At 40.3% G+C, this 27,343-nt stretch overlaps 2 protein-coding genes across 4 annotated transcripts; one reads left to right on the forward strand and one right to left on the reverse strand.

The window, feature by feature from the left end:
• Positions 1-258: 258 nt before the first annotated feature.
• Positions 259-19,746, reverse strand: LOC123961607 (GRAM domain-containing protein 4-like). 3 transcript variants are annotated; one of them, XM_046037106.1, is made up of 19 exons: positions 19,522-19,746; positions 17,021-17,261; positions 16,322-16,427; positions 13,719-13,839; positions 13,478-13,569; positions 11,145-11,277; positions 10,930-10,955; positions 10,553-10,644; positions 9,905-9,996; positions 9,105-9,153; positions 8,781-8,852; positions 8,643-8,686; positions 7,206-7,315; positions 5,673-5,827; positions 3,794-3,941; positions 3,178-3,271; positions 2,159-2,249; positions 1,272-1,340; positions 259-628 (listed from the first exon to the last, which is right to left on the reverse strand). In XM_046037106.1, the coding sequence occupies exons 2-19, from the start codon at positions 17,201-17,203 to the stop codon at positions 521-523; spliced, it is 1,785 nt and encodes a 594-aa protein (XP_045893062.1). In that variant the 5' UTR covers positions 17,204-17,261; positions 19,522-19,746; the 3' UTR covers positions 259-520. The 3 variants fall into 3 exon arrangements, with proteins under 3 accessions (XP_045893062.1, XP_045893063.1, XP_045893065.1); XM_046037107.1 differs by lacking the exon at positions 19,522-19,746 and adding an exon at positions 19,277-19,399; XM_046037109.1 differs by lacking the exon at positions 19,522-19,746 and adding an exon at positions 19,296-19,320.
• Positions 19,512-23,722, forward strand: LOC123961608 (cytosolic 5'-nucleotidase 1A). Its single transcript, XM_046037110.1, has 6 exons — positions 19,512-19,988; positions 20,833-20,952; positions 21,911-22,046; positions 22,300-22,422; positions 22,673-22,794; positions 22,887-23,722. The coding sequence occupies exons 1-6, from the start codon at positions 19,953-19,955 to the stop codon at positions 23,130-23,132; spliced, it is 783 nt and encodes a 260-aa protein (XP_045893066.1). The 5' UTR covers positions 19,512-19,952; the 3' UTR covers positions 23,133-23,722.
• Positions 23,723-27,343: the final 3,621 nt, after the last annotated feature.

Below are 27,343 nucleotides of genomic sequence, written 5' to 3' on the forward strand. Positions count from 1 at the left end.
GTACACAATGCAGTTATACTGAATTCAAGTTGATGTTTGGGAGTAAATAAATGAGTAAATAAGTGAGACATTAGAGTACAGATAACCTTACCCTCCTCAATGATTTGACCTGGTCTTTCTGTGATTATTAGATCCATTATTTAAAATCCAGCCATTAACTTAAGAATGTATATTAAAACACTCAAGAGTGATGAAAAGGGATCTGTTTTGTGGCAACTTTCTGTAAAAAACTGTTGAAGAACAATGATCGGTAGTTAGTTTGGCTGATTCTGATTCGATTTATTTGGATGACTGAACAGGTAACCCTTAAAAGCAGACCAGCAGCTCCAACTGAAGTCAGCAGCGGCTTAAAAATGTGACTGACGAATAAAGTAATAAAGAGTAAATGCCATGGATTGTACTTTGAGGGTACTATATAGTGGATACATTTACATACTCAGGAAATTCAGGCACCCAAATAAAATGGCGGACAGTAAATATAGTGCACTATAGTAAGTATGGAGTGAATTTTGCACATAGCCTATGGCTCTGGGCTGGTGGCTGCAGCCGTGGAGTTGATCTTCTGGTACTGAGCGTTGATGGCGTCAAAGGCCTCGTCTCTGTGGATCATCGCACCAAACACCATCGGCTACAACAGAACAGATGGAAAATCAGCTTATAGTCCGCAACAAATGCACTATTTCCCGCTGTCCTCCTAGCGTTTTATAAAAACTACAGTGCTAAAACAATTTGTTTGAAGCAGTTTTAAAGATTTGGCCCTCTGCCAATAATCTGACCAAGACAAATTCTGTGCTTTTGAGGCTCAAAATTGCGGCATTTCTTATAGCAGAGCTCTTTTTACACTCCGCACAGCAAACAGAAGGGAAGAAGGGAAGCTGAGCTGTAAACCTGTCTCTATGTCTAGTTTTATCTTTAACCACCACGTCCACGACTCCCAGATAAACTTTGGTCGGTCTTTTCTCTCCAAACCATGCCTGAGAGCTCAACAAAGAGACAACCTCCGTTTTTTCTATTTTATTTTTAAAGCACATGTCTTTAACAACAAAACACAAAGACCTGTGAGTTGGGACCACCAGGTTAAGAACCACTGATTTAAATGATGAAAGTGAGACTAAAGACCAGATTTATTTTATTCTGATTAATCTGTGTTTGATGTTCATTTAAACTCAAGTCTGACTCACCAGAAATCCTGTCAGACAGACTAGTATCACTACTCTAGATTAGGTCAGAGTGCCCGCCCCCTGATGAGGCTCCTCCCACTCAGCTCTTACCTTCAGGGTGGATGGCGTTGCTATAGAGATACCCATCCCAGAACCAGGAAGCACTGACAGCACTTTGTACTGCAAGGGATAGAGAAGTTTATTCAAATTAACTTTATTTGGATGGATCAGCATCAGCAACTGTTTATGGCACAGCATATAAAAAAAAAAAAAAAAACGGACACGACAACAAGAGGACACACAGACACTAAACATTAATAAACAGGAACAAGTCATAAGGAATATAAAGCTGCCATTTCTTCCTGCAGCAGAGGGGCCCAGATCCAATGGCCTCCGCTTACGCACTCACAGACTTTACGCACACTTTCCGTAAGTCGGCAACTCTGCAGACTTTGCAATAACATTGTGACAGAAATGATTATTAGGCATCCTTAAAAAAAAATACATAAAAAAGCAAAACACAGAATGAGTTGGTAAAATAGGATTTAGCTTTGAATTATATTCCACATTGTTAGCTGTGTTGATATTTATTCAAACCTGGACCTTATTTTTCTATGTTTTTGCTTCTATGTGACTAATTGTGACAACACTACACTTTGCAGCAGTGAAACAGGGCTGCAGCGTCATCCTTGCTGGTAGTAATTTTTACCTTGCAGAACACGGGAGTTGCTGGTCTACCACTGCCTCGGTCAGTTAGTTTGTTTGTGTAATAGTGTGTGACCTTGTTATTTTGTAACAAAAACTAACTGATCAAGGAGGTGGTAGATCATAAAGGTAAAATTAAAAGTAGTCTGGTGGCTTTGATGGGAGCGATATAGTGACTCTTTCTAGTTAAACAAAAAGGATCTCCCTCGATCTCTGCAGGGATCCTTTCCATAACATTGTCAGACACGTCCTCTGGGCTTAGAGGAGGACACAGAACCAGAGACTCTGCATACCTTCTGGAGGATTGTGATGTCCTTGAGTTTAATGACTTTGTTCCTCTTGGAGGATCCAGACCTGGAGCTGGAGCTCTCGAAACACAGATGACTGAGGAGACAAAGGAGATTCAGTCAACAATCCTTTACACAGACAGAGTCATAGACTGGACAGGAAATTAACTAACTACTGTTTCTATTGTTAAACAACCTGCATACATAATCACACTTTGGAGGCCCTGATTGGTCAACCAGCATCCTTCATTAGCCAATAATATCTCTCCTTCAGAAGTTGATTTAGCTGTTTGACCTGTTGGACTTAATAAGCAACATAATGTAAGCTGTGCGACCGGTTCCGGGAAGGACAAATCCAGCGACATCAGCAGCCATCCAAATGAACACTGTTGTAGAGATGAACTTCTTAACCTACTCAATCAGAGGTGAGTAATTACATGCTCAACAGTAAATGTGACACACACAAAAAGGTGTGGTTACATTTTTTAAATGTTTTAAGTGCGAAAAAAAACCCATCAAACTATTTCATTGCCGTGCAAGCATTTCACGGTGGCTGTAAGATAGTGATAGATAGATGGCGTCATCCAACAAATGTGTTTTTGCGTTATAGCTGGAAGAATATGTAGCTATATCGTGTGTACAATCCTGCAGCAAAGAGTCAATGCTGCAGCAAGCTACTGTACCACTTTTTCATCAGATTAACTGACCCTGACATGCAACGTAAACACAATCATGAAAATTAACAGACTGCTAGTTTGAAAACACGACGTGTGTTAGACCGTTGACCATCATAATCGAGTCACATGACATTCAGTACGGCTGATGTTTCATGGCAAAGTTCTCAATCTATCTCTCTAAATTGAGTATGAGAAGTTGGCTACCGCCTCTTTTTGTGACCGTTTATTCGCTCCAAACATCAAACGCATTTAAATAAATTAACGCTTGTATCCCAGTCAGATCGTCATCATCTGTTGTGCAGAGCAGTCTGTACAATAAACTGAGCTGACAGGAAGTGAATGGCTTACTTCTCAGTGACGTAGAGGACTCCATTGCGGATGTAGTCTGTCGGGGTCTTCCTGTCTCTGTTGATGAGGCAGCAGCGCCAGCCGTTCTCACACACTGAGACAACACACAAAAAAACCTGCTCAGAGAACAGTTTACGTCACCTGCTGCAGGTAAGGTCGTGTCCTTTTTCTGGAAATTTGGGGGTTTTAGCAGCCTGAGTTGAGTTTACATTACACGTGGTGGTTATTTGACTGATTCTGTTCAGTTTTTAGACTCAGTGTATTTAATTAAAAACTTAAAAAGGGCCATAACTAATAATTAACTTTAAAAAAAAGATCTGTATTTCCCATCACACATCAATTCCTGACACTGTGAAGACTTTGACTAACCTTTATGTTTGGAGATAAAAAGGTATAATTCATAACATTTAGCTGAATAAATACTGCGTTGGGGGACTTCATTTGACTAAAGACCTCAATATTCCTAAATCTGACTGCAAACTGGAGGATGAGGTTCAACATATAGGATCCAGCTAAGGATCAATGACAGGTTAAATCAGCTGAAACAAACAGGAAATCCACAAAGTCTCTCATTCTGAATCTGATGCAATAACATTTTACACTATTGACCCCCCACCTGCCAGAGGACGCTCACTCTCCGGCAAGTTAAAGACTTCGTGAAAAGCTCCTCTCTTGGTGCTGTAGTATCGTCCTCCGTCCTCGTCCCGGCCGACACTCAGAGGAGCTGCAGCGCTGGAGCTGACTCGACCCCCCGCAGCAGGAACCTAAACAGGGCGGCGGGGGCAGACACTGGATAAGCGAATCAGCAGCAGACAAGGTATTGCAGTGACGGCCACAGTGCGAAAAAACAACAAAACCCTGGTGATGCGTCAATGTGTAAACTCTTGCAAAAAGCTGGATAATCTTATGCATGTTCGAGTGAAATCAGCATGATTAACTAATAAAGTGTGGCTGGATACCTTCAGTGTGTTGATGTGGTTTGATGACAAAATTATTCTAATTTGAAAAAAAAAAAAAAAAAACAACCGTCTACTTTTAAATCCACAAATTTGAAGAAGATCCAACATGAAATTAAAAAAAAACAAACACATAATCTCACGTAAGGTCTGGGTAAGAAAACCCAAACATTTTGAGTAAGACCCAATTCAGGTAAAAACATTTGCGTACAAACCTGAAGGTTCGGGTACAAGCACCCAAGTTTGGGTAAAATGGAAAATTCAAGTAACATATGAACAAAGTTTAACCTGAAGGGGGCGCTAGAGGAAAGGTTGTTGGGTCATTAAAATCTAGAGGATTCACCCTCTGAAGAGCAGGAAGGAAATCGGGACGTTTACTGACAGTATTGGGACAAATTACGGAATCAGAATAATCTCTAACTACACTACACACTACTGACCTCACTACTGAACACACACACCAGAATCCTACCTGTTCACACTCAGACAGCTGAGAGAGAAAGACAACAACAGAGAACTGAAACCAGACCAGAGACCACCTACTGGGACCAGTAAGAAGCAGCAACATACTGTTCCAGTTTGTGCTGTTGCTGCTTTTGTGATCCAGAAACCATGATGTATCTGAGCCGATGTGTCCTCTGCGGGTCTCAGAGGAGTCTGAGGTTCATATGAAACTTTAAACATTTCACATTTTGTTCTATGAAACAGTTTGAAGTTTCTATTCAAGTTTAAATAATTAGATTAATTGAGGAGATTATCTTCAAACACAAAATGTCTACTGGATACTAGATTATCAAAAACCCAGTGCAGAACTTCCATTGGAAATCTGCTGCATTAACCCTGAGTGGAGTTGAACTCTTAGTCGGTCTAGAAAAAGACGTCGTCTCTGGACTTGTTGGGTGTAAAATAATCAGATCTTTGGTATTTTATGTTTCAGATTTGTGCCTGAAGCTTTGAGGCCAAAGCAGATTAAATTTAATCAGTATTTGAGTCACATGTTGTGTAAAACTATTTAAATTTACACATTAATAGTTTAGGGTGGGAAATTAACTCCATATTAAACTCAATAAAAGGTGACAAACACTTAAAGTAGAACTACACTGATTTTAAGTATGATCAAGGTCAGTTTATTGGAAAAAGTTCCATGAAACCGTTCGTGGCTTAAAAGGGAGCGGAGTGAAGTCTGATAAAAAGTGGGTTAGTTGCTACATTAGCTGCTATCACACACATGAATCTGTAATTGAACTGTCGAAGGCCGAGTTGCATAGTGGAATAAGAAAATGTTCATTCTGACAATGTTTTAGGAGTACAACACTACTGTGGTGCAGTGCTCTTCAATACATATGGAATACGGATTCACTTTGGTCAAATTAAATTTCAATTCAATCAACTTTAAATTACAAACTATTTTAATTTAGTTCACATAATCTTGCTGTCCTGACAAGGAAACAGCACTGAAGGATCTGTGTTCTCGTGTCACTCGAGGATGAAGCAAGCGGCACACGGTACGTGTGGATATCTGAGAGTGTGGGGACTGACCCGTCTGCTCAGCGTGGCGTTGTTGCGCTCCTTCAGCTGCAGGTCGGTAGGTAAATTGGTCCAGACGATGTAGGGCGTGTCGTAGCGCTGCCTCAGCTTGGGACAACTCTTATAGATGAAGTCGATGATGAAGAACTTTATACCTGCGTACACACCTGAGGAAGAGGAGGAAGACTCTAATCAGAGGCATTCGGCAGTAACTGGACTCTTCAGGGTGTCATTGAATCACAGTCTGAGAGAATATTGGACAAACAGCACTTTAATAGGACGATCATGTTGCTCTGTGTCTGCTGGATGTAGGAGTTAGCAGCTGTTTGCTATAATTTTGTTTCTGCTCCCAAAGATCACTTACTGAAGCCTTATTCTGGCAAACTGCTGCAATTGGATTTTCATAGAAATGGACTGAAGCCAATGGCTTCAGGGAAAAGGGAGAAAATCAAATCTAAAACAGATGGATGATTAAGAAAATTATCCAGAATTTGTAGAGTAATAAAACCTGCAAAACACAGAATGATCCTTTGAAGTTTCTGTAGACAAACAAATATTTCGGCACTATACAAACACTGTTATATCTAAAATAAAAGTGCATGTTTTCTTTACAGGTGATAGTTTTTCTGCTGCTGTTGATTTAAAGATACTTATGGATAAACTTCAGAGGTGGTTTGATGTAAATAATTTGAGTAAAACAAAATGTATGTTTTAGGGAATTGAAAAAAGGATAATGAAGTCGCAATATCTACAGATGGAGTTAATATTTGAAGAGGTTCTGAAATCAGATTTTTGGGTGTTATTAGATCAGAGGTTTTCAAATTGCGAAGCTCTCAGCTGATTCAAAACTCAAATCTGAACACACAGACACGATACACATAAGATTAGATTCAGTGTGACTTACACTTTCCGAGGGTTATTGACTATCATTATCGTTGATGTACAAACGCCCATAAATCGGCTTATAAATCATAGGAAAAAAAGACGCATCAGAGCTTCCCTGAGATTCATCATGTTTTTAAGTGTTCTCCAGTATTATCCAGTAAGTAATCCTGTTGTAGTCGTTTGTATATCAATGGGTTAACTGTAAACAAGATCTGCTAATAACTAATTCTGCATACCTTTAATGTTAAACAAATTAGCCAGAATGTGTACTGTACCAATACTGTGTGAAGTTGAGGGGCAACACATACACAACTAATATAAAAGCAATATGTACACTGGAGAACAAAGCAATAAAAAATTTAAATAAGTGGATTCAAGAGAAGATTTACATGCGATACAAAATTAAAAATGTTGTTAGTTTTCTTTTAAAGACTAAAAAAGATCAAAAGAAGAAGAAGATGATGATGATTTCACTGTAAAACTCAGTATGTAATGTTAAAGCAAACGTGTATTTTGTGGAGTCAAACTGCGGAACTCAAGGAATTAAAATGCTGTTAAATTATTATTCAATTTACGATTCAATGTGTAGAAATCTAGTATTTTTCTGTTGGAGGTGTTCAATGCAAACAGTGTGTAGGTGTTATACTATACGGGATGTACCTATCATGAATCCCAGCAGTTTGTACGGCAGCAGGCAGGAGGAGATGAAGGCCACCAACAGACCAACGTACAGCTTCTGAGTCAACTCTGGCTGAACCCACATGAAAAGACTGCGCGCGCGCACACACACACACACACACACACACACACACACACACACACAGTATTACAGTTTTTTTTTCAATTGCTAACAACCGTTTACCTAAACTTAAGATACTTTCTCGAAACTCTTAACAGCACCACACAATTAGCCAAATAGTACATTTCTGCTCAAAACCACATTTTGCAACACCAACTCTACATTTCAAAATTCAAAATAACGGTCTCTGCAAACCCGACTCAAAATCAAATCATTAGCACGTTTTCTTTCCAAGAGGACCAGATCAATCAATCATTGCACAATGACTTTCTAAATACAAACAGTTGATGGCATTAAAATCTGCATTACTCACGTTTCAGCTCTACCTGCATACAGAATTCAGTTTCCTTTTACTGTAAACCACCCTACATTTTGGGCTTTAGGGGTCAAATGTGTGCATTTTTTATTTTTTTTGCAAGAAGCTCAAGAAAACTCATCTCTTCCTAGAACACTTTCTCTTACAACTTCACTAACCCCTAACCTCTGCACTTCCTGTGCTCTTCTTCTATCTCCTTACAATTCTCTTGTATTGATTGCACTATCCGTTAACTCTTACTTCTTCCCCTAGGTGTGAGAGACCCGGGTTCAATCCCCCAGTGTGACACATCTACCAATGTGTCCCTGAGTAAGACACTTAACCCCTAGTTGCTCCAGAGGCGTGCGATCTTTGACATAATTAGCATTTGTAAGTCGCTTTGGATAAAAGCGTCAGGTAATGAATAAATGTAATGTGTTTACCGTATTGATTCTGGCCGTGCTAATAGCTCTTACTAGTGTATTGATGCTCCAGAAAGTCCCCTTTTTACTGCATTGTGTATGTAATTGAAAGACCTTCAACACCTGTCTATGTCTCTGGTTGAGATTGGAATTAGCTTTGTTTGATCTATTTTACCCAAATTACTATAAATGAGCTATTTCTCAGTGTTTCAATGATATGTTTATTCAGAAATGCTTGTCAGCTTGTCAGTATAGATTTTGAGTCTCTACTGTAGCAGACGTAGATGCTTTATACATAATTTAAGGTTTTGAAAATAGTCATTCATTTCTGACATGTTGCAAGCATTTGTAAATAACATACTCGGTAAACTTGTAAGTAAAGAAAAACTTAGCATTTCAGAAATGGGTTGAATGACTGCATATTTTGGAACAACATGAATTGTGTTAATGGTATGGTATGGATGTTGGGTTAATTGTGTTTAGAGTTTTGAAAATGCGACTACAGATTGGACAAAATGATGTTAGCCCGGAACCATCGGCTCTCTCTGACCTGGAACAAACTGTGTGCAGACATAACTCACTTCTTTATTTTCTCCAGGATGTTGGCCATCCTCCCAAACAGATTCTGTGAGGACAAAAGAAAAACGGTCATCGTGAAATCTGTCGGCAGGTGTTCAGGGTCGTGATGTGGAGGCTATAACCTTTCTGCAACGTCTCACCTGAGCTTTCTGAGCGACGTCCAGAACCAGCTGGAACTTCTCCGATACCGTCAGGTCTTCTTTAGGAGGATCCTGGATGGGAAACAGAGGAGGACAGTAATGTCGTAAACACTGACACACACGTCGATCACCTGGCGTCACCTGCGCAGCATTTTAGCACATAATTTAACAGTTCGTGTTATGATGTCACTCTCAGATCAGCTGTCCAAGTAGGATGTCAGGTCACTTTTATGTGGATCTTTTACATATTAAAAAAGGCAGACACACGTGTTAAAAACACTGGATACAGTAAAGTGTCTGCAGGTGTGAAGAGAGATTTCTCACCACAGGCTCTGAGACTTCAGGTACGATGCTCCATTGGATCCTCCAGCCTCTGAGAGCAGTGCATCATGGGAACATACAAGTACATATGAGAGATTTTCCTGCTCACTACATATTTAAATTCGAACTGATCAGAATCATCAAGTGGTTTTAAAACACTGTGAAGGCTTTGTGTGTGTGTGTGTGAGTGAATGTAAAAAGTAATTTGTGTGTCTGTACTGGAATAAATCACTTACGGCTGAAACAAGAAACTTTTCAAGTCCTTTTTTAATGACTTAAGTACACATCACTCCATATAACCCCTTAAACCATAAATATTCCTTAAAACTGAAATTTATTTATCTTTTTCTTGTAATTACTGTTAGTAATTTACTATAATCGACCTTTTTGACAACAGACATTTTTGCATTACACAAGATTAAATTATGAATATTTATATAAAGTGTATTTTCACTTATATTCTTCCTATTATTTACTTCTGCTAAACCGGCTAAGCCTGGCCTAACACACAGCAAAATAAATCTGTTTACGGTTTCATACTGCATTCTACTATGAAACGCAGTACGTAGGATGTATTAGGCGGAGTCTATGTATGGAGCTAACAGCAGGGTGACAACTGTCATCGCATGTGCACCTGCTGTCTAGAAGATGGATGCCACAGCTAGAAAGATATGAAAAAAAAAAACCCACTAACTTCATTATTATACCAAAAAATCTGTACTGAGCATGGACCTGCCATTAGACAGGTTACGGATTCTGGCTCTGTGATTTGCTGACAGAGAGTGGGCGTGACTTGCACTGACCTGGCGATGAGATAATTCAAGGAGAGGCGGAGGATGGCGAGGAACAGGAACATGGGGATGACCCAGCCACGCCACGCTGCATACATGTAGACCTGTAGAGAACACACACACACACACACACACACACACACACACACACCAAGATGGAGACACATTGATACGAGAAGAAAATGCTTGACTTCACTTCATGTCACAAGGGTGACTAAACCAAAATATCCATTGTGTCATTATTTATGTTCAACACACACACACTTAGCCTACTTACATCCCTTAAAATAATTTCATTTAATTCATTAATAATATGTGCATATTTCTTAATAATTCAAAAATGGGAGAGATTTAGAAAATATGGACATTGACTTGAAATTTACCAAATAAAATTAGTATATTGACAATAAGTTGCATTTCCTGGTGCTTATTTTCATAAATTAAAATAAAATTATTTGTCTGATGTGCAAAACAATACAGACAAAACCGTTTAATCAGTGTTTTTTTTTTTCCTTCATCACATCTGTTATCGCTGAGTTGTTGCCCTGTTGGTCTGAAACTTCAAAATCTTGGTATGATCTCATAGTTGTTTCTCTACAAATCTCATCCTTATTGAACGCCGCCCTGTCGACTGTCTAGTCAGTGTCAGTGTGGACTCACAATAAAGGCGATGGCTGACGTGTAGACTGAGTACCAGCTGGATAAGGCAGAAAGGTTCCTCTTGAAGTTGGTCAAAGGTTTGAAACCTCGTTCTGGAAACACAACAGAACAGCTGACCAATCACAGACTGAGCATTTATCATGACAGGAAAACCTCAACTCTGTGTCTTCTGCATGTTTTAAATAACCTGTTAAAGAACATTAAAGCTTTTCCTGACTACATCATGTGGCCAAATGTATGTGGACACCCCTGTCCTTTCGGTCCGGGTCTGTTTTGCATGGTTTTGCTGTATTTGATGCATTACAGCTGTGAATGTGACGTGTTGTGTTGGATAAGACTCCCTCAGTCTGAAAGCTCAATCAGAAAGAAATACTCACTGAGCCGTCTCATGTTTTCAGTCAACCTGTGGATCAGAAACCAGATGTTAATAAGATTTAAGACAAATGCAGCGCCAATAATGAACATACAGTCTTCAGTTGCTTTTAGTCGTTGAGTTAGTCTATCTGCTGTGTTTTGAAGATTTTACTGCTGAAGTAAGTGGACGTGTCCTGAATGGTCTCTGTACAGACAGCTTCGGGGTTTTCATCCTCACCTCTTGGCACTCAGCGGTTCCTCCGTCTCCACCGTCTGCTCCTCTGGTTGGAAGCGGAAGTCCTCCATATAAACGGCAAAACGCTCATAAAGCCATTTCAAAAAGCTGTTGGAAGGGGTGTCCTTCTGTTTGTCTGAGGAGGTAACCAACATGTTGATCAACATTCATTCAAGCTGGTACCTGAACAAACTCCAATCTGACTGAAGTAGTAGAAGACCAGAAGAAGTAAGAGAGGAAATGTGTTTTTATATTATGGACGTCACAATATGTGGCAATGCAAAAAAAGATTTACTCACTAATAAAAGAACGCCACTCCAAAATATATATACATATATATGCAGTACTGTGCAAGAGTTTTAGGCAGGTGTGGAAAAAATGCTGTAAAGTAAGAATGCTTTCAAAAATAGACATGTTAATAGATTATATTTATCAATTAACAAAAAGTGAGTAAATAGAAGAAAAATTCCAATGCAATTAATATTTAAAAGGTGACATTTTTATTTATTTAGTTTTTTTTAATAAAAACAGTTGCTGTATCGCTTTCGTCATAGCAACCAGACTCCCTTGACAAAAACAGTAATTTTACCTCTCTGGTCTAGCGCTGCCTTGAACGGTTAGTTCAAGGCAGGATTGTGCCACAGAGTCTAAGGTTTCAAACAAACACAGTTTCAGATTTGTGAAACCTTTATTCAATTTGTGAAAATGCTTTAAAGGGCGATTTAACTAAGTTGGGCTACTGCAAAAACTTTGTAATGTACCATGATGTAGACCTGGTTACCGGCGCTAAAGAGCCGATCACATGTCCTGCTACTTGTGATGCATTCAAGCGATGTCAGCAGAAAGGACACAACCGCAAAACACTCCATGGTTGAGGCTTTATTGGCATAAGGTTGTTAGCAATAATGCTAACCTATAGTCACAGTAAATAAACTGTATTTGTAGTGTTACGTATTTGTTTTGTTGTTTGTTACAGATTGAAACCAGATCAAACCAAACTGTGTAAATAAATAAAAGAGCAGAATCGATGCATTAATGTCTTAATATTGGGTTTTATTGGGATGTAACAGGCAGTGGAGGTTCTGCAATCTCTCTGTGAATGCCTGTAGTTGGTGTCTATAGTTAGTATATAGTAAATACATAATATATAAACACACCAACTTAATCAGAGGTGAAATAATTAGTCAGATCCTTTATTTAAGTAAAAGTACTACCACACTGTGAAAATACTCCACAACAAAAGTACAAAATGTACTCGGTTACTACAGTAATCAATGCATTTATAGCTATAAGTGTTTAACTATGTGTTTAATGTTCTTATTTATTTGCATATTGAAGACTCTGGACTTTGACAGACTCAGAGACACAAAACGCAAGATCATTACAGAGTTTTCTATGTCAACAGGGACAACACAAGACGACAACATCAGTTTAAACAGATACAGGATTATGGCAGAAAGAAAAAGGCTAAAAACTGGAATACATACAATAAAAAAAATGTTTTCCCCTCCATTTATCCAACAAATATCATTTGAAGAACACGCATTTTGCCTCATATCCTTTCCCCTTCTCTGACTCTGATTGGCAAAGGAAAGGAGTATTTGAGAGCTCTATGTACAGTGGTTTTGGATCTTGACCTGGTCTAATGTGGTCTACATGCAAAAAAGCAGTGAAATCGTCTTTTAAAGCATTTTCACAAATTGAAAAAAAAAGGGTTTCACAAACCCGAAACTATGTTTGCTTGAATCTTTAGCCTCTCTTGGACAATCTAGTCCAGATTTGAGAGCTCTAGGCATAGTGGTTTTGGATCTTGACCTGGTCTAATGTGGTCTACATGCAGAAAAAGCAGTTAAGTGGCACTTTATAGTATTTTCACAAATTGAATAAAGTTTTTTCAAACCTAAAAAAGTGTTTCAGACAGCGTTAAGGCTTTGCCTAAAATGCATAAATGCTTTCACAGCAGTAAGAGGTGCAAAAAACGGAGAATCGGTCGCTCAGCAACGTAAGTTAATTTTCACTTAACTTTCCCTTAAGTTTTCCCTTAAGTTTCCCCTTAACTGCCGAATCGGAAGCTGCGAATCGGATGCTAACTTCAGCGTCGTTGAAAACAATTAATTTTAAGCATGGTGCACACATACTGTTAACTCAAAGGCAGAACACTTCTACTGAGGGGAGTTTCACACCTACCTCGTTTGGTCCAGACTTTCCATTTGGGTCCGAACCAAAATTGCAGGTGTGAAACCTCCCACGGACCACGGTCCGGACCAAACAGACGGAAATTTGGTCCAATGAAAAGAGGTAGGCAAAGTGAATGTGGTTTTTTTTTTGTAGCTCACCTGTACCGCTGCCTGCATGTGCAGGTGGAGGAGGTGGAGGTGGCGGGGGAGGGGGCGTGGCTTTAGGTGTCTGAGAAGGTGAGTCTTCAAGGCTGTGAATTGAACAGCAGAGAGAACAGACCAGTCAGTCCAGACCTTTTTATATACAGTCTGTGGTCCAGATATAACACCACAAGAAGACGCTGCTCTGTCGGATGTCTCAAAACCAGCTCATTGAATAAATTTTTTATTAAATAACAACCTGGCTCTCAAGATCTCGTTGATCTTCTGCTCCAGCTCGTTGCATCTACTGCGCTCCCTCTCCAGCTCCTGCTTCAGTGAATCCACGTTGGACTCCTCTTTAAGTTTCCTCAGCTCCTCCTCTGAAACAGACGGATGGTCACATGATTCTTTAACTAACAACTGAGTCCTCTGAGCAGACTGCTGTCAGCGTCGGTGAGGCTAAAATAAATCAGACAGATGCTTTTTCACACTTTCTCCAGTCACTGAGAGCCAGATGGCATTCTTCCCCCTCTACCTGGTGATGTCTACCTTTAGCTTCCTTAAGGGACATTTTCTTATCCGATTTCCCTCCAAGGATTCGCAGTGACATTTTAAGCGCTGCTGCAAAGTTTGTACACAAGCCAAGAGCATTAAAGCATAGATTCACATTTTCTTTTAATAGTCCCATGCCCATTTGTAACATTAAAACAGTTTTTGGTCGCACTGATAGTTCATGTCCATACTGGTTGTGTGAGAAATCTTCTAACATGGTTCCAACACAAGTGATGGGGGGGGGACAAAATCCACTTTTTCTTTAAATATACATTCTTAGCCAAATAAAGTAGATATCTTCCAAACTTAGGGTATTTTCCATATGAAATGTCATGTTTCCCCAGACAGTGTTTCCTTGCTGAGCTGCAGTGGAGGGAAGTTAACACAAAGATCATTTTGTCCTAAAAGCATCTTAACTTTTGAAGGTATTCACCTGATTTGACCAACTCAGACTGCTGAAGTTTAATATTAGCTTCTAATGGCCTGGTGATCATGGCAACCACAGTGAGTTCGGTGAGTTACATACCTCTTTACCGGCAGTGAACAAACAGATCAAGGAAGAGAAATTTTATTTGGAGTGACATCAGCTTCAAAGCCTGATTATAAGGTCAATAAACAACATTTATGATATTCAGAATCTGAAATAAAAACAGATTTATTGCCAAGTAGTTTTTACATGTACAAGGACTTTGCTTTGGTGGAATAAAATAGACTTTGTGCAATGTGGCAGTTATTTACATGTGCAATTTTGTCAGATTTATGTTGTACAAAACATTATCAGGGGGCGTGACATTCAGTGAAAGTGGGGGTCTTGTTAACGAGGCCAGCGGCAGATGGGAAGAAACTGTACAGAGCGATAGACCTTTTTTCTATATCGTTCTCGTCAAAGCCACCAAACTCCATTGATAAAAACAGTAATTTTACCTCACAGAACACAGGAGCTGCCGGTCTACCGCTGCCTTGGTCGGTTAGTTCATGTGCGTTATTGTGTGACTTTGTTGTTTTAAAGGGTTAAAAACACAACAGTCACACAATTAAACAAACAAGACCAGAGAGGTAAAATGACTATTTTTGTCAAGGGAGTCTGGTGGCTTTGACTATAGCAATATAGCGACTGTTACTGGTTAAACAAAAAAGGATCTTACCATTTTAAAAAAAGGTCTATCTCTGTAGGGACACTTATAATAACAATGGGAGCCTGTCAATGGCAAAAACTAGCACTTCAGTGGACGTACTTTGACGTGGTGCAATGGCCCGCAAGGATGACGATGCAGCCATGTTTCGCTGCTGCCAAATGCAGCACGCTCGCTCAATACTGGACCAATTTAAAAAATGTTTTCCCCATTAGCCACATATACACACGCTAAAGACTACCAAAGTTACCCTTTAATAGTGTTTTTAGATGCAATAATTTTAAGCTGCAACCTGCTCTATTTAGCTGTGTGATGAGATTATAGTAGGTGGAAAGCAGCAGCCTGTAGCGTACGAGAGTCTCCCAGAGTATGGGAGGCAGCCGGAGGCGCTACAGTTGCACTCTGCGGCTGCCCACTCAAAATACTGAACATCGGCTTCTCTGGATGGCAGATGCAGCGGGCAACGCTTAAGGTCTAAAAGCACCTTTACAGTACGATGTCTTTTTACCCATTGAGAAGGGATCTCTTTTTGACCAGTATCGGGGGGGGGGGAGGACCGCAAACAGATGTGGACATGTGAATTTATTGTTTTAAGATAGATAATGAATGTGAACCTTTCCTTTAATGGCATAAATTTAAAATGCAGCCTCTAATCAGGGACGGGTTTAGTTTTAATTAATGACCATCATCCTCTTCTCACAGTGAATCCACAGATTCATTTTAGTGTCATCACTTATTCAGAACTCAGCAGCCTGTTTTATAATGTCCAACAGTGAATTAGCAGAGCATGACAGGAAATGAGGTTGGGACCGTGGTTTAATTCCTATAAATTCTATTAACACTTCATGAAAGGAAAAATAAAGTCCTAAATTCACCACTGTGTGTGTACGCGTGTGTGTGTGTGTGTGTGTGTGTGTGTGTGTAAGATGAGGTCAGCAGGGTTATTAATAGCCGTGTATGTGTTACATAAAGCAGACCAGGAGATATTGACGGATTACCCAGCATGCTGTTGTGCCTTGGGACGTTTTACTCCAAATTAACAAGCCACAATGACCCAACAGCCAATTTAAACAGGGACACAACGTCTTTTATTTTGTGTTTTATTTGTCTTCGTTTCATTTTATTTATTTAAAGACTTATGAAACCAAAGAAACCCTGTTCATGTCAGAATACTCACGTAAGAAGTGTTTCTCTAACAAGGCAATTTCCAGATGACCTTTGACCTCGTTGAGATCTGTCCTGGGTTCGTCTTGGAGAGCTGCAGAAAATGATCCTGAACTGGCCTGAAATACAAAACACAGACAGACAAACTGAAAAGCTTATACAAGGACAGGGAAATAAAATCAACTATTAACCTTTAAAGAAACTTTTAACATTATACATCTCAACAGCAGGCGGTCGGCCTCATACACAAATACTTAATTTCCCCCAAATTTGTTCAGAAAACCAGAATAAGATGTTGAGTTTCCCTTAAGAAAGACCTCATTGTGTAATTGAATATTTTACATCTGGTATTTTCTAAACCTCAGTTGTATCTTATTTGCTCTTGTATGGCCTAGAACTCACCAGAAAACCTAATCTGGGTGAATGAGGCCCAATATCACACAAAATGACTTTCAGTAAAAGACGATATTGAAACACTTTCTTTCACAAGTCACATTCAAGGTGGCTTCGTCTCTGTATCGGTTTATATAACATCAACAGCTTCATCACACGGCCACAGAGATCCGTTCACAACCGAGCCCTGCAGCAACATGAACCAGAAGGTTGGTAACAAACCTGCAGTTTGACCCAATAATTAATCACACCAAGAAAAAACTGAACACACAAGTGAAAATATCTGTTGAAATTCTACCCTACAGGTGTGTCTGCGTACCTGAGCGTAACTCTGCTGATCGCCCTCCGCCTCCCTCGGCTCCTCCGCCTCTCTGACAGAGACGCGAGGTTTAATCACGACCTCCTCAGTGCATTCTGTGTCAGACGTGTAGGGCGACTCGGCCAGATCCAGCTCGTCCCGTCTCTGGCCCCGGAACCGGATCTTGTCCAGATGCCTCCGCATGGTGGGCGCCGTGGAGCCCGTCTCTACCTGAACATGACTGACAACGGTGCTGCAGAGACTGGAAGACAAGAGGAACACCGAGAAATTATCCACAAAACATTAAATAATACCCTGTTTTCAATACATCGATAACTGATGTGTGTTTCCACGGTGAGTCAGGTTTTAAGCCATGCTAGCAGCACGGCTCTATGGGTGCACTGCAAAAACTAAAATCTTAGTAAGATTAATTATCTTAATTGAAGGCAAAATATACTTGTTTTTTGTCTGACAAGATATTTCTTCTTAGCAGGCGGCTCTTATGTTAGAGAATTTCACTTGTTTCAAGTTTTTTTGGCCTTAAGTAGCAAGTGAAATATTCTTGTTCTGTTGGCAGATAATTTTGCTTATTTTAAGTAATATTTCCCCCATTTTAATACTTTTTTTCCTTGTTTTTGAGAGCTCAGTTTTTGCAGTGTAGGAAAAACCGCCATAAACGTTTGTACAGATATTCCCAGATGATTTTTGACTTTGGTGATCCCTTGACTTTTCATCTAGCGCCACCAGCAGGTCAAGGGTATCACTTAGCTTGCAAAATATTTCAACTACTGGATGGACAATTTGTTTCAGACATTCACGGTTCCCAGAAAATACATAAAAATGACTGTTGACCTCCTGACCTTTCTTCTAGAGCAACCACAACGTTAACATTTTGGGTACTACTAACTACTGCATGAATTGTTAAATTCATATCTAAATATATCTAATTTAAAAATAATACCTTCAAAAATAATAACAACGACAATGCTAGCATGTTGATATTTAATGTACTCAATGTTCTTTGGGGGTAAATCTATGTCAATATCATTGTAAATGCAAAGACTATGAGTCACAAATATAGGCTATACTACACATACCGTTCCATAGGTTGCTATTTTACCACTACTGCACTATTTTAGGTCACTGTGTCTCATTTTTATCATTTGTGCCATTGTATATAATGTGTTTCTATTTATATTTGCTTCTATTTTCCCTTTTATTTTGTGTTTATGCTGCACACTGCGGAAGAGCTGCTATATTTTCATTGTTTTGAGCACAATGACAATAAACATCTAAAACTAATTTAAATATTACAATTTGTAAACACAAAACACGATCTAATAGATTCAAAATGTAATTTCAAATATTTACAAGATTGATTGTGATTAAACACCAGATTATGTTATTATTATTATTTTAAATATTTTCCAAACTTTACAGGCTTTGTATGAACCCTGCATGTTAGTACAAATGTGATATAATGTGATATTTAGGTGAGCTTTACATGTGCTGTTAAGGTGGGTTTTGTTACCTTTAGACGGGCCAGGCCTGCTGTTTCCCCCTGTTTCCAGTCTTACTGCTAAGCTACGCTAACCGGCTTCAACACACTTCAACACAGCCCTCAGTTAAAGCTCAGCTAGCCCAGATCTTGTGTTTGGAAAAAAAGACTGAAGCTGTGTTCAGCCGCTGGATCACTGAGCTGTCTGACTGGTCTGACTGCTTCAATGATGTTCTGTCTGATTCTGTGTGCTTTGATTTTAAACACTGTTTGAACATGTAGGGCAGACTGATATCGTTCAGTTTGATCACACGCTATCTACTGCCAGAGAGACAGACTGCTCTGACTGTCTTGTCCTTCAACTCTGTCTGTACAGGTGAGACTGACTGATTGACAGTTTATTGACTGAAGGAGAGAAATGGTGATTGATTTTAAACTTACTCACACAGACTTACAGACTCACTGTTGACTGACTCCCAATTCTCACTGAGCCACTGACTTTTATCTTTTAAGTGGCTGACTGACAGTGTACTGAACATTTTTCATGCACTGGTCAATTTTTGAGATTTTGGGCTATTTTGCTTCTGTAACAAGTCTACTTACAGACTAGCAGAATGAAAATGCCCCCAAATACAACATGCATGTGTTTATTTTACCACACTGTGTATTTGTGTCTGTAGATTTTTCACCAAAAGTTAGCATTAGATAATGTCTCATTAGGATATTTAAACATTAAATGTCTGTTAAATATCTGTTATTTAAATGTTTACCCTATTCACCTGTAGTGTCTGGTCTCACCAGAGTATGATCTGAGGCTGTTGGTATCGCTGCTGAACACAACCTGACCTGGGGACACCCGCAATCAGCCGCTGTTTACCTGCGGACCTCAAGGATGGTCTGCGAGAACCAGACCGGTCCGCGGGTCCAGGTTGCACACACCTGGAAACCTCAGGGGCCCCGAGATAAAGAGGGCGTGAGAAGTGAGAAAGGAAGGAAAGAGGGAGCAGAGGAAAGAGTTCCTCACCGTGAACCGAAGCTGAAGCAAACTTTCCCTCCTGGTTTCTTTCCTAGCGGTCCACACTCGTCACCGACACGCTGCAAACCGGGCCAGGCTCCTCTCAGACCCGCTCCAGATCAGCCCCCCCACTCCGCTGTCCCGACAGTTAGTCCAGATGCGGTGGTTTTCAGGTGGTAAAACCCGCACCGTGTTCCTCTACCTGACACCAGAAGCGCTGCTGTGGGCGGGGTGGCCAGTGGTAGGCAAACAAGGAAGTGACGCCATCACGTTGCGCTCTTAAAGCGAACGTCAGGAAGGCGGAACCCGAACAGGCGGGTCTGTGTTTCTGGAGGAACTTCGGAGTAAGTTAGTTTGACAGCAGGTTCTGGGGTAGCAATGTTGTGACGGCGAGCAGGTCTGTTAGATTCACCTGTTAAGACTCTTTAAAACCTGCAGAGATGGTCTCCACGATCCTGAACACCGACGTGAAGCAGGTAAGACTCACCAGGGGCAAGTTATTTAGGAAGGTCCTATCCCGAAAGACAAGTAAAGCAAGTTAGACCCCCTACCTGCAAAAAAAAACAAAACACTGCCACCCAGCCCGGACATTAATTAGAAATATCACATTTTATTTCATGCCATTTGTCAGTTTTCCACCAGATTACATGTAAATAGTTACGTATTTTAATGTCACGTTTTGTCGTTACTATTACTATGATTATATAATTGAGCATAGCGTAAATCTTATCTTATATAAATCAGGTGTTGTCGGCAGATTAAGCTCATATTAATTTATACATGCAGTCCATTATTGCACTAAAGTGTGTGACCTCTTGAAGCTTACAAACGCCCGTCAAAGTGGAAAAAAATGTCAAACGTGTTTTTAAAAGTTTAAATTATATGGGGGAAATGGCTGTATAATGTATGTAACATATGCCGAGTTTATGATCGAGGCCTGATCATTTAAAACACACAGTCAGTCATTTTTTAACTGTGACATGTTTTCACCATTTAGTGAGGCAATGCTAAAATTGAACATTTTGAAATTGGGATTCGGGAAAAATTGGAGCAGTGTCTGTGAAAACTCAAAAGAGTCTGTCTGCACAGAACAAACAAAATTATTGTGTGAGAAAATGTACAATAGCATGGTGTTTTTTCACGAATTTTATCTTTCACTTCAAAATCTGTTATTTTAATCATATTGTATTGTTCCATGTTGGTTGTGTGGTGGTCTTCTGGTGATTTCATATAGGTTCTGTTTTGGTTGCATGTTGGTTCTGATTTACAGGTCAGATAAAAAGTGCAGATAAAGATGCAGGTTCTGTGTCTCCTTTGCAGAAAGATGCTGATATTGCAGTGGTGGTCGCTGTAACATCTCGCGCACTGTTTGAATGTGAAGCTGATGATGATGGTGGCGATGACGTATACGGAGTGGGTTTGGCTTTCCCACTGCTGAAGGTCAGAATTAAAAACTAAAATACATACATTTAAGTCTTGTGTGTGTGGATAAAATTATTACCTACCTTATTTGCATGTATGTGAGCTTATTGATATTCATTCATGCCAAATTGTTTCTATGAACAAAATCCTGTTATTCTGAAGAAGTCTCTCTCGTCAGGTATTTAAAATGTAAGTATGCTGATATTCAATATTTTTCTTCTTGTCAACAAATTCCACGTGCAGACCCAAACGGAAGTTGAATTGATCCAGCTGTTTATCCAAAGCCTGATGTATCTTCTTCCTCTGTGCTATAGAGCTCCATTGTTGTTCAAAAACTGTTAAAAACACATCAGTGAGCCTCACTGTTGCACTTGTTCACATGTCCCTGCTCCATAATGTTTCCCCTGTTCATGACAGTTAGGTGCAAACATCAATACCAGACATATCTGTCTTTTTAAATATAAGCCCACAATCAGCAGCCGGTAAGTGTAGCTTAGCATAAAGACTGGAAACAGGTGGAAACTGCTAGTCTGGATATGTCCAAAAGAAACAAAATCTACCAAGCATCACCTCTATGGCTCACTACTTTATTACATTGCATCTTGTTTGTTTAATTTGTGCAAAAACTGAGGCGTAAAAACAACAACTTTCAGTTTTCTGGGGGGTTTTGTGCCAGACTATTTCTTGGCTGGGACCAGTAACTTCCTCACTGGTTGACATGTCCCTTCATTATGAACATGCACACTGTAGTTTATCCTGACTCAGTCCCAAATACACTGTCCTGCTGCCCCAAATGCTCACCAGAGCGCCAGATGTGGATTGATGTAATTCCTCCTGTTTGATTAATGTGTGCAGTTATTTATTTGTTTTGTTTTTTTTAAAGATTTACTCCAAGGGGCTTGGAGCTGAGAGCCACAGATGGGGTACAATAAGAACACCAGCTAATCTTAATTCATATACATGTTTTATTTTTCAGGCGCTTCATAGAGTGAATGAACGTCTGCTGGAGCAAAATCCTGCCGAATCGCTGCTGTTTGACGTCATCCTGATCACCACTGACAGCCAGCAACAGCAGCAGAGCTCCCGCATCATCTCCAGCACCAGACATTACGGTAATCTCACTTTAACCATCATCTGCAGCACCAAACATTACGTTAATCTCACTTTATCAATCGTCTCCAGCCCCAGGCATTACGGTAATCTCACATTAACCAGCAGCAGCAGCACCAGACATTACGGTAATCTCACATTAACCTTCAGAAGACAGATTACAGTCAGCAGCTGATCAGTGTTGGAGTTTGCAGGCTTGTTGGTGACTGCATTGTTGACTTCCTGTTATGATGTCATCGCCACTCTTGTTTACAGGCCTCGATGTCGGCAGGTTCTGTTTTGCCAGCGAGGAGGATTTCATTGAGAGTTTACTGAAAAATAACGTGCAGCTCTTCCTGACAACAGACCGAAACGAGGCGCCGCAGGCATCACAGAATGGTCAGGAAGTTTCTTCTTCTTTTGTCATTTATTAGAACTAATGTGTGACGGATGTGAACCTCCAGGAGTTTTTACTGCTGATCAGTCTCTGTCAGATGCTGGAATCTGAAAGATGGTTGAAGAGGAAATTATATAATAATGAGATTTTGGACCCTTCAACTTGTGTAGTTTCCTCCTAAAAGTTCAGTTTAACAAGTATTGATCGGTGAGTGTGATATTAGGTGACTTGGTCTCCTTGTCATTGGTCCAGGTGTTCTCTCGGTGATGCTGGACCAGCAGATAGCTTCCTGTCCGTCAGAGCAGCTCAGAGTCATGTTCTGCGGGGACGCCATCATCCGGCCCGACGCTGGCCCGAGCCAACAGGCCTCTCAGGTGCTCACAGCAACATCCTGCTAATCTACCCATCTTTACTTTGTGATTCAGATTTTTTCCCAAAGCTGATAATTCACACTCCTCCTCTGCAGAGTTTCTCATCTCAGCTGGGCGAGATGCGGCGGAGGTTCGGCATGTTGGACACCCCTCTCAGCATCATCCTGGTGACGTCGTGTGGCGGGAGGGAAAGCTGTGGCAGCGCCCTGCGGACGCTGCGGTCCCACGGCGTGAGCGTAGATGAGGCATACAGCCTGGCCGGGTCCCCGCGGGGTCCCATCCTTTCCCTTCTCCGACCTCACTTCCTGCTCAGTGACCGCTTCATCGGCCTGGACGAGTGATGACATCATGAAGGGATGTATTGTCACATGACTTCACAAAAAACTTCAGTGTCTTTGAAACAAGCTGCCAAATCCTCGGAAGTTAAACTAAATTGAACCATTTCTGACCCGTAAGGCTTCTGAGCAGAGGCTGCTTGTCTTCTTCAGTTTCATCACTTCAATTAATTTTAAAGTTTATGTTGTTGATTTAGAAACCTTATGCTTCGTTGTCTGTTATTTTGTGTTTACTTGCAGATGTCTTTGATTATCGTGTATATTTAAAACAGTCCACAGCTTCTGCTACTCCGTTACTAAGTATTAGTAAGCTCAGTATCTTAGTTCAGGATTATATTTACTGGCTTCTCCAGGTGTTTAACCCCACTAGATGCATCTCTGCTAATTTGCTAATTCTGTGTTTTAAAACAGACTGAAAACATGTTTGCAGTATCTTTTTATTTTCTGAAACACTGTATGTTAAACCTGTGAGATATTAGAGAACCCCAGAACTCCCGAAAGATAATATTTTTGTGCAGAACGTCCATCTCAATATGCACATGTAGTCTGGTTACAAGGATTAGGAAGTTCCACATATAAAACATTGCAAAGGAAAATACTGTTGTTGTGTTTTTGTTACTGTGATGTTTAAAGCGGAGCAGCAGGTGGCAGCAGAGAACTTCAGTCTGTAAAACCTTGCAGAGAATCAGTTGAAGACATGCACACATGAAAAGAGGCAGTCAATATAAAGGAAAAGAATGAGAATTCTACAGTAGGTGTTTAAAAAGGTTCATGGTGTCCTTGAGAGGATGCCAGGGATCTTCTGGGAGGTTCCCCTGTATTCTTGAATGGTACATGGAGGTCCTTGTGGCAGTTCCTGGGATCCTTGAGGGGGTAAGATAGGTGTTTGAGTAGAGGTTCCAGGGGTCATGGAAAAAGGCCATGGTCCTAATGGGGTTACAGGGGCCCTTGAGATGGTTCCAGTGTCTTGTTATTCCTCAAGAGTCTCCATGGTCCTTCAGGAGGTTTCAGGGGACCTAGAAGAAGAAGAAGAAGAAGAAGAAGACCAATGTTGGTAAAAGTGATTACTACCAAAACAAAATTAAATATAACAAAACAAAATCATGCCCTGTGCTTTACACACGGTTGTCACATCATGTGACTGGACACAGGATGTACTGTGACAGGAAGTATATTAATTAATGTTTTGTCTAACTGAGATTTTAAATGTTGTTTTATTTTTATAGACTGGTATAAAGGTACTCCAGGTATAGTTGAGTATATCCATAATGTACTTATTTTAAACCAAACCATGATGTTTACCTAAACCAAGTAGTTTTGTTGCTTAAACCTAACCAAACTGCGACAGTTTCTCAACATTTATCACGTGTTTTATTTCAACTAACATTGTTTGTCATTGACAAAAGACCTATTTTGTCATTTAGGTTGGAGGACTTGCCTGATTTGTCAAATATAACTGCAAACACAAGAACCTCGTCCCAAAAGTTCTGTAATGTTTCAAGTTGGTGAGTTTATTGCAGTGAAGAAGACTTAAAAGTGAACAATGACGTTGCAGCTGCTTACATGTTGGTAAAAGGGAAGTAACGTATATCACAAGACTAACAGCATTGATCCTCGCTCCTCTTCTCTGTTCTCTGCTCCTTCTGCTCTAAGCCACAGGCAGGAGAGTCAGGATGGAGGGATGTGATGATGGAGGAGGAAGATGCTGAAGCATCTGTTGGATCCTGAAGCAAACTGGAGGGCCACAGCAGTGGGAAAATGATAAAACATGTGGCAAAAGATTTGACCCTGTCCTGACACAGAAACATGTCAGATGTCAGAATTATGATTATTTGATCCCATTTCAGTCATAAGTCCAAATTTCCCCAACTATATATTCATTTAACAGCTCAGTTTTATTTTTTGTAAATTGTATGTGACAGTTTTTTAATATTTATAATTAAATTTGACATTCTTGGACTGATAGGATACTTGATCCAGCTGTAAAAATGTCATCTCATCAGGTCATTAAACACTCTAAAACTTGTTGTTTTTCATTCTTCTTATAGACTATATAATAGATAGAAATGGGTTTCTGGACAGTTTAATGGCTACTTATTACTTTACTTATTTGAATATATAAAAATGTTTTTAATTGATTTATCTATGTATTTATTACTTTTTTCTGATGCAGATTCATAGTGTGAACGTTTAAAGGATTTACAGTAGTAAAAGCTAAAGAAAAAGTATTTCAAATTTCAACTGAACCAGAAAATACGCTCCCTTGATGGATAAAAGCATAAAACACAAGAATTTTCCTTTAATAACTTAATTTCTCAATAAAATGACACGCAATTCAATGAGTTTAACAGGTTAGAGAAGATCCCTCCACCAAAACAGTGACAAAATTAAACCACTAGTCTGAGAACAGTTTCACCTGAAAACAGGTGAGGTTGTGTGACTGCATCATCTCATTTGATCTTAGCTCTTGAGAGGCAGACTGACCCAGTTCAGATGTTCAGTCTGACCGGCGGCAGTGATTTCTGACAGACTGGATTAAAACAGCAGCTGAGCTCTGACGTCCTGACAAACACTTTGGATCTGAATCATTCATCAATCATCATACTCGTTCATACCCGTTTATACGTCTAATTAGCATAAAAAAAAGATCCGCAGAGGAGACCAACAGCCTGTCTGCCCGATCAGTTTCCCTCAGGGACTCTGTATGACCTCCTTCACTCTGAGGATTATTTTTAGCCACTTGTTAGAAAACTGGAGGAGACTTTTATTTTTTATCTAAAGGAACTACAAAGTATATAATTACATTGATTACAATTAAAATGTTTAATATATCTGTTTGTAGTGAACCAACTCCATCTCCTTCTGGAATATTACTGTGGCAACCACAACACTCAACTAACCCATCCATACCAATACCACAGTAACCACTGAGCAACCACCCTAACCTTGTATCAACACGAGAAATACCCCAACAACCACCTTAAGCATGTATCACCTATAAGATATCAACACCACAACAACCACTCAACAATCACCCAAACGAGGTATCAACACCACAACACCCACTCAACAACCACCCTAACGAGGTATCAACACCACAACAACCACTCAACAATCACCCTAACGAGGTATCAGCACCACAACAATCACTCAACAACCACCCTAACAAGGTTTCAACACCACAACACCCACTCAGCAACCACCCTAACGAGGTATCAACACCACAGCAACCACTCAGCAACCACCCTAACGAGGTATCAACATCACAACAACCACTCAGCAACCACCCTAACGAGGTATCAACACCACAGCAACCACTCAGCAACCACCCACTCAACAACCACCCTAACAAGGTTTCAACACCACAACACCCACTCAACAACCACCCTAACGAGGTATCAACACCACAGCAACCACTCAGCAACCACCCTAACGAGGTATCAACATCACAACAACCACTCAACAACCACCCTAACGAGGTATCAACACCACAACAACCACTCAACAACCACCCTAACGAGGTATCAACATCACAACAACCACTCAACAACCACCCTAACGAGGTATCAACACCACAACAACCACTCAACAACCACCCTAACGAGGTATCAACACCACAACACCCACTCAACAACCACCCTAACGAGGTATCAACACCACAACAACCACTCAACAACCACCCTAACGAGGTTTCAACACCACAACAACCACTCAACAACCACCCTAACGAGGTATCAACAACACAACACCTACTCAACAATCACCCTAACGAGGTATCAACAACACAACACCCACTCAACAACCACCCTAACGAGGTATCAACACCACAACACCCACTCAACAACCACCCTAACGAGGTATCAACAACACAACAACCACTCAACAACCACCCAAACGAGGTATCAACAATACAACAACCACTCAACAACCACCCTAACGAGGTATCAACACCACAACAACCACTCAACAACCACCCTAACGAGGTATCAACACCACAACACCCACTCAACAACCACCCTAACGAGGTATCAACAACACAACACCCACTCAACAATCACCCTAACGAGGTATCAACAATACAACAACCACTCAACAACCACCCTAACGAGGTTTCAACACCACAACAACCACTCAACAACCACCCTAACGAGGTATCAACACCACAACACCCACTCAACAACTACCCTAACGAGGTATCAACAACACAACAACCACTC

Source organism: Micropterus dolomieu, linkage group LG22 (genome assembly GCF_021292245.1).
Source record: "Micropterus dolomieu isolate WLL.071019.BEF.003 ecotype Adirondacks linkage group LG22, ASM2129224v1, whole genome shotgun sequence".
NCBI classification, from domain to species: domain Eukaryota; kingdom Metazoa; phylum Chordata; class Actinopteri; order Centrarchiformes; family Centrarchidae; genus Micropterus; species Micropterus dolomieu.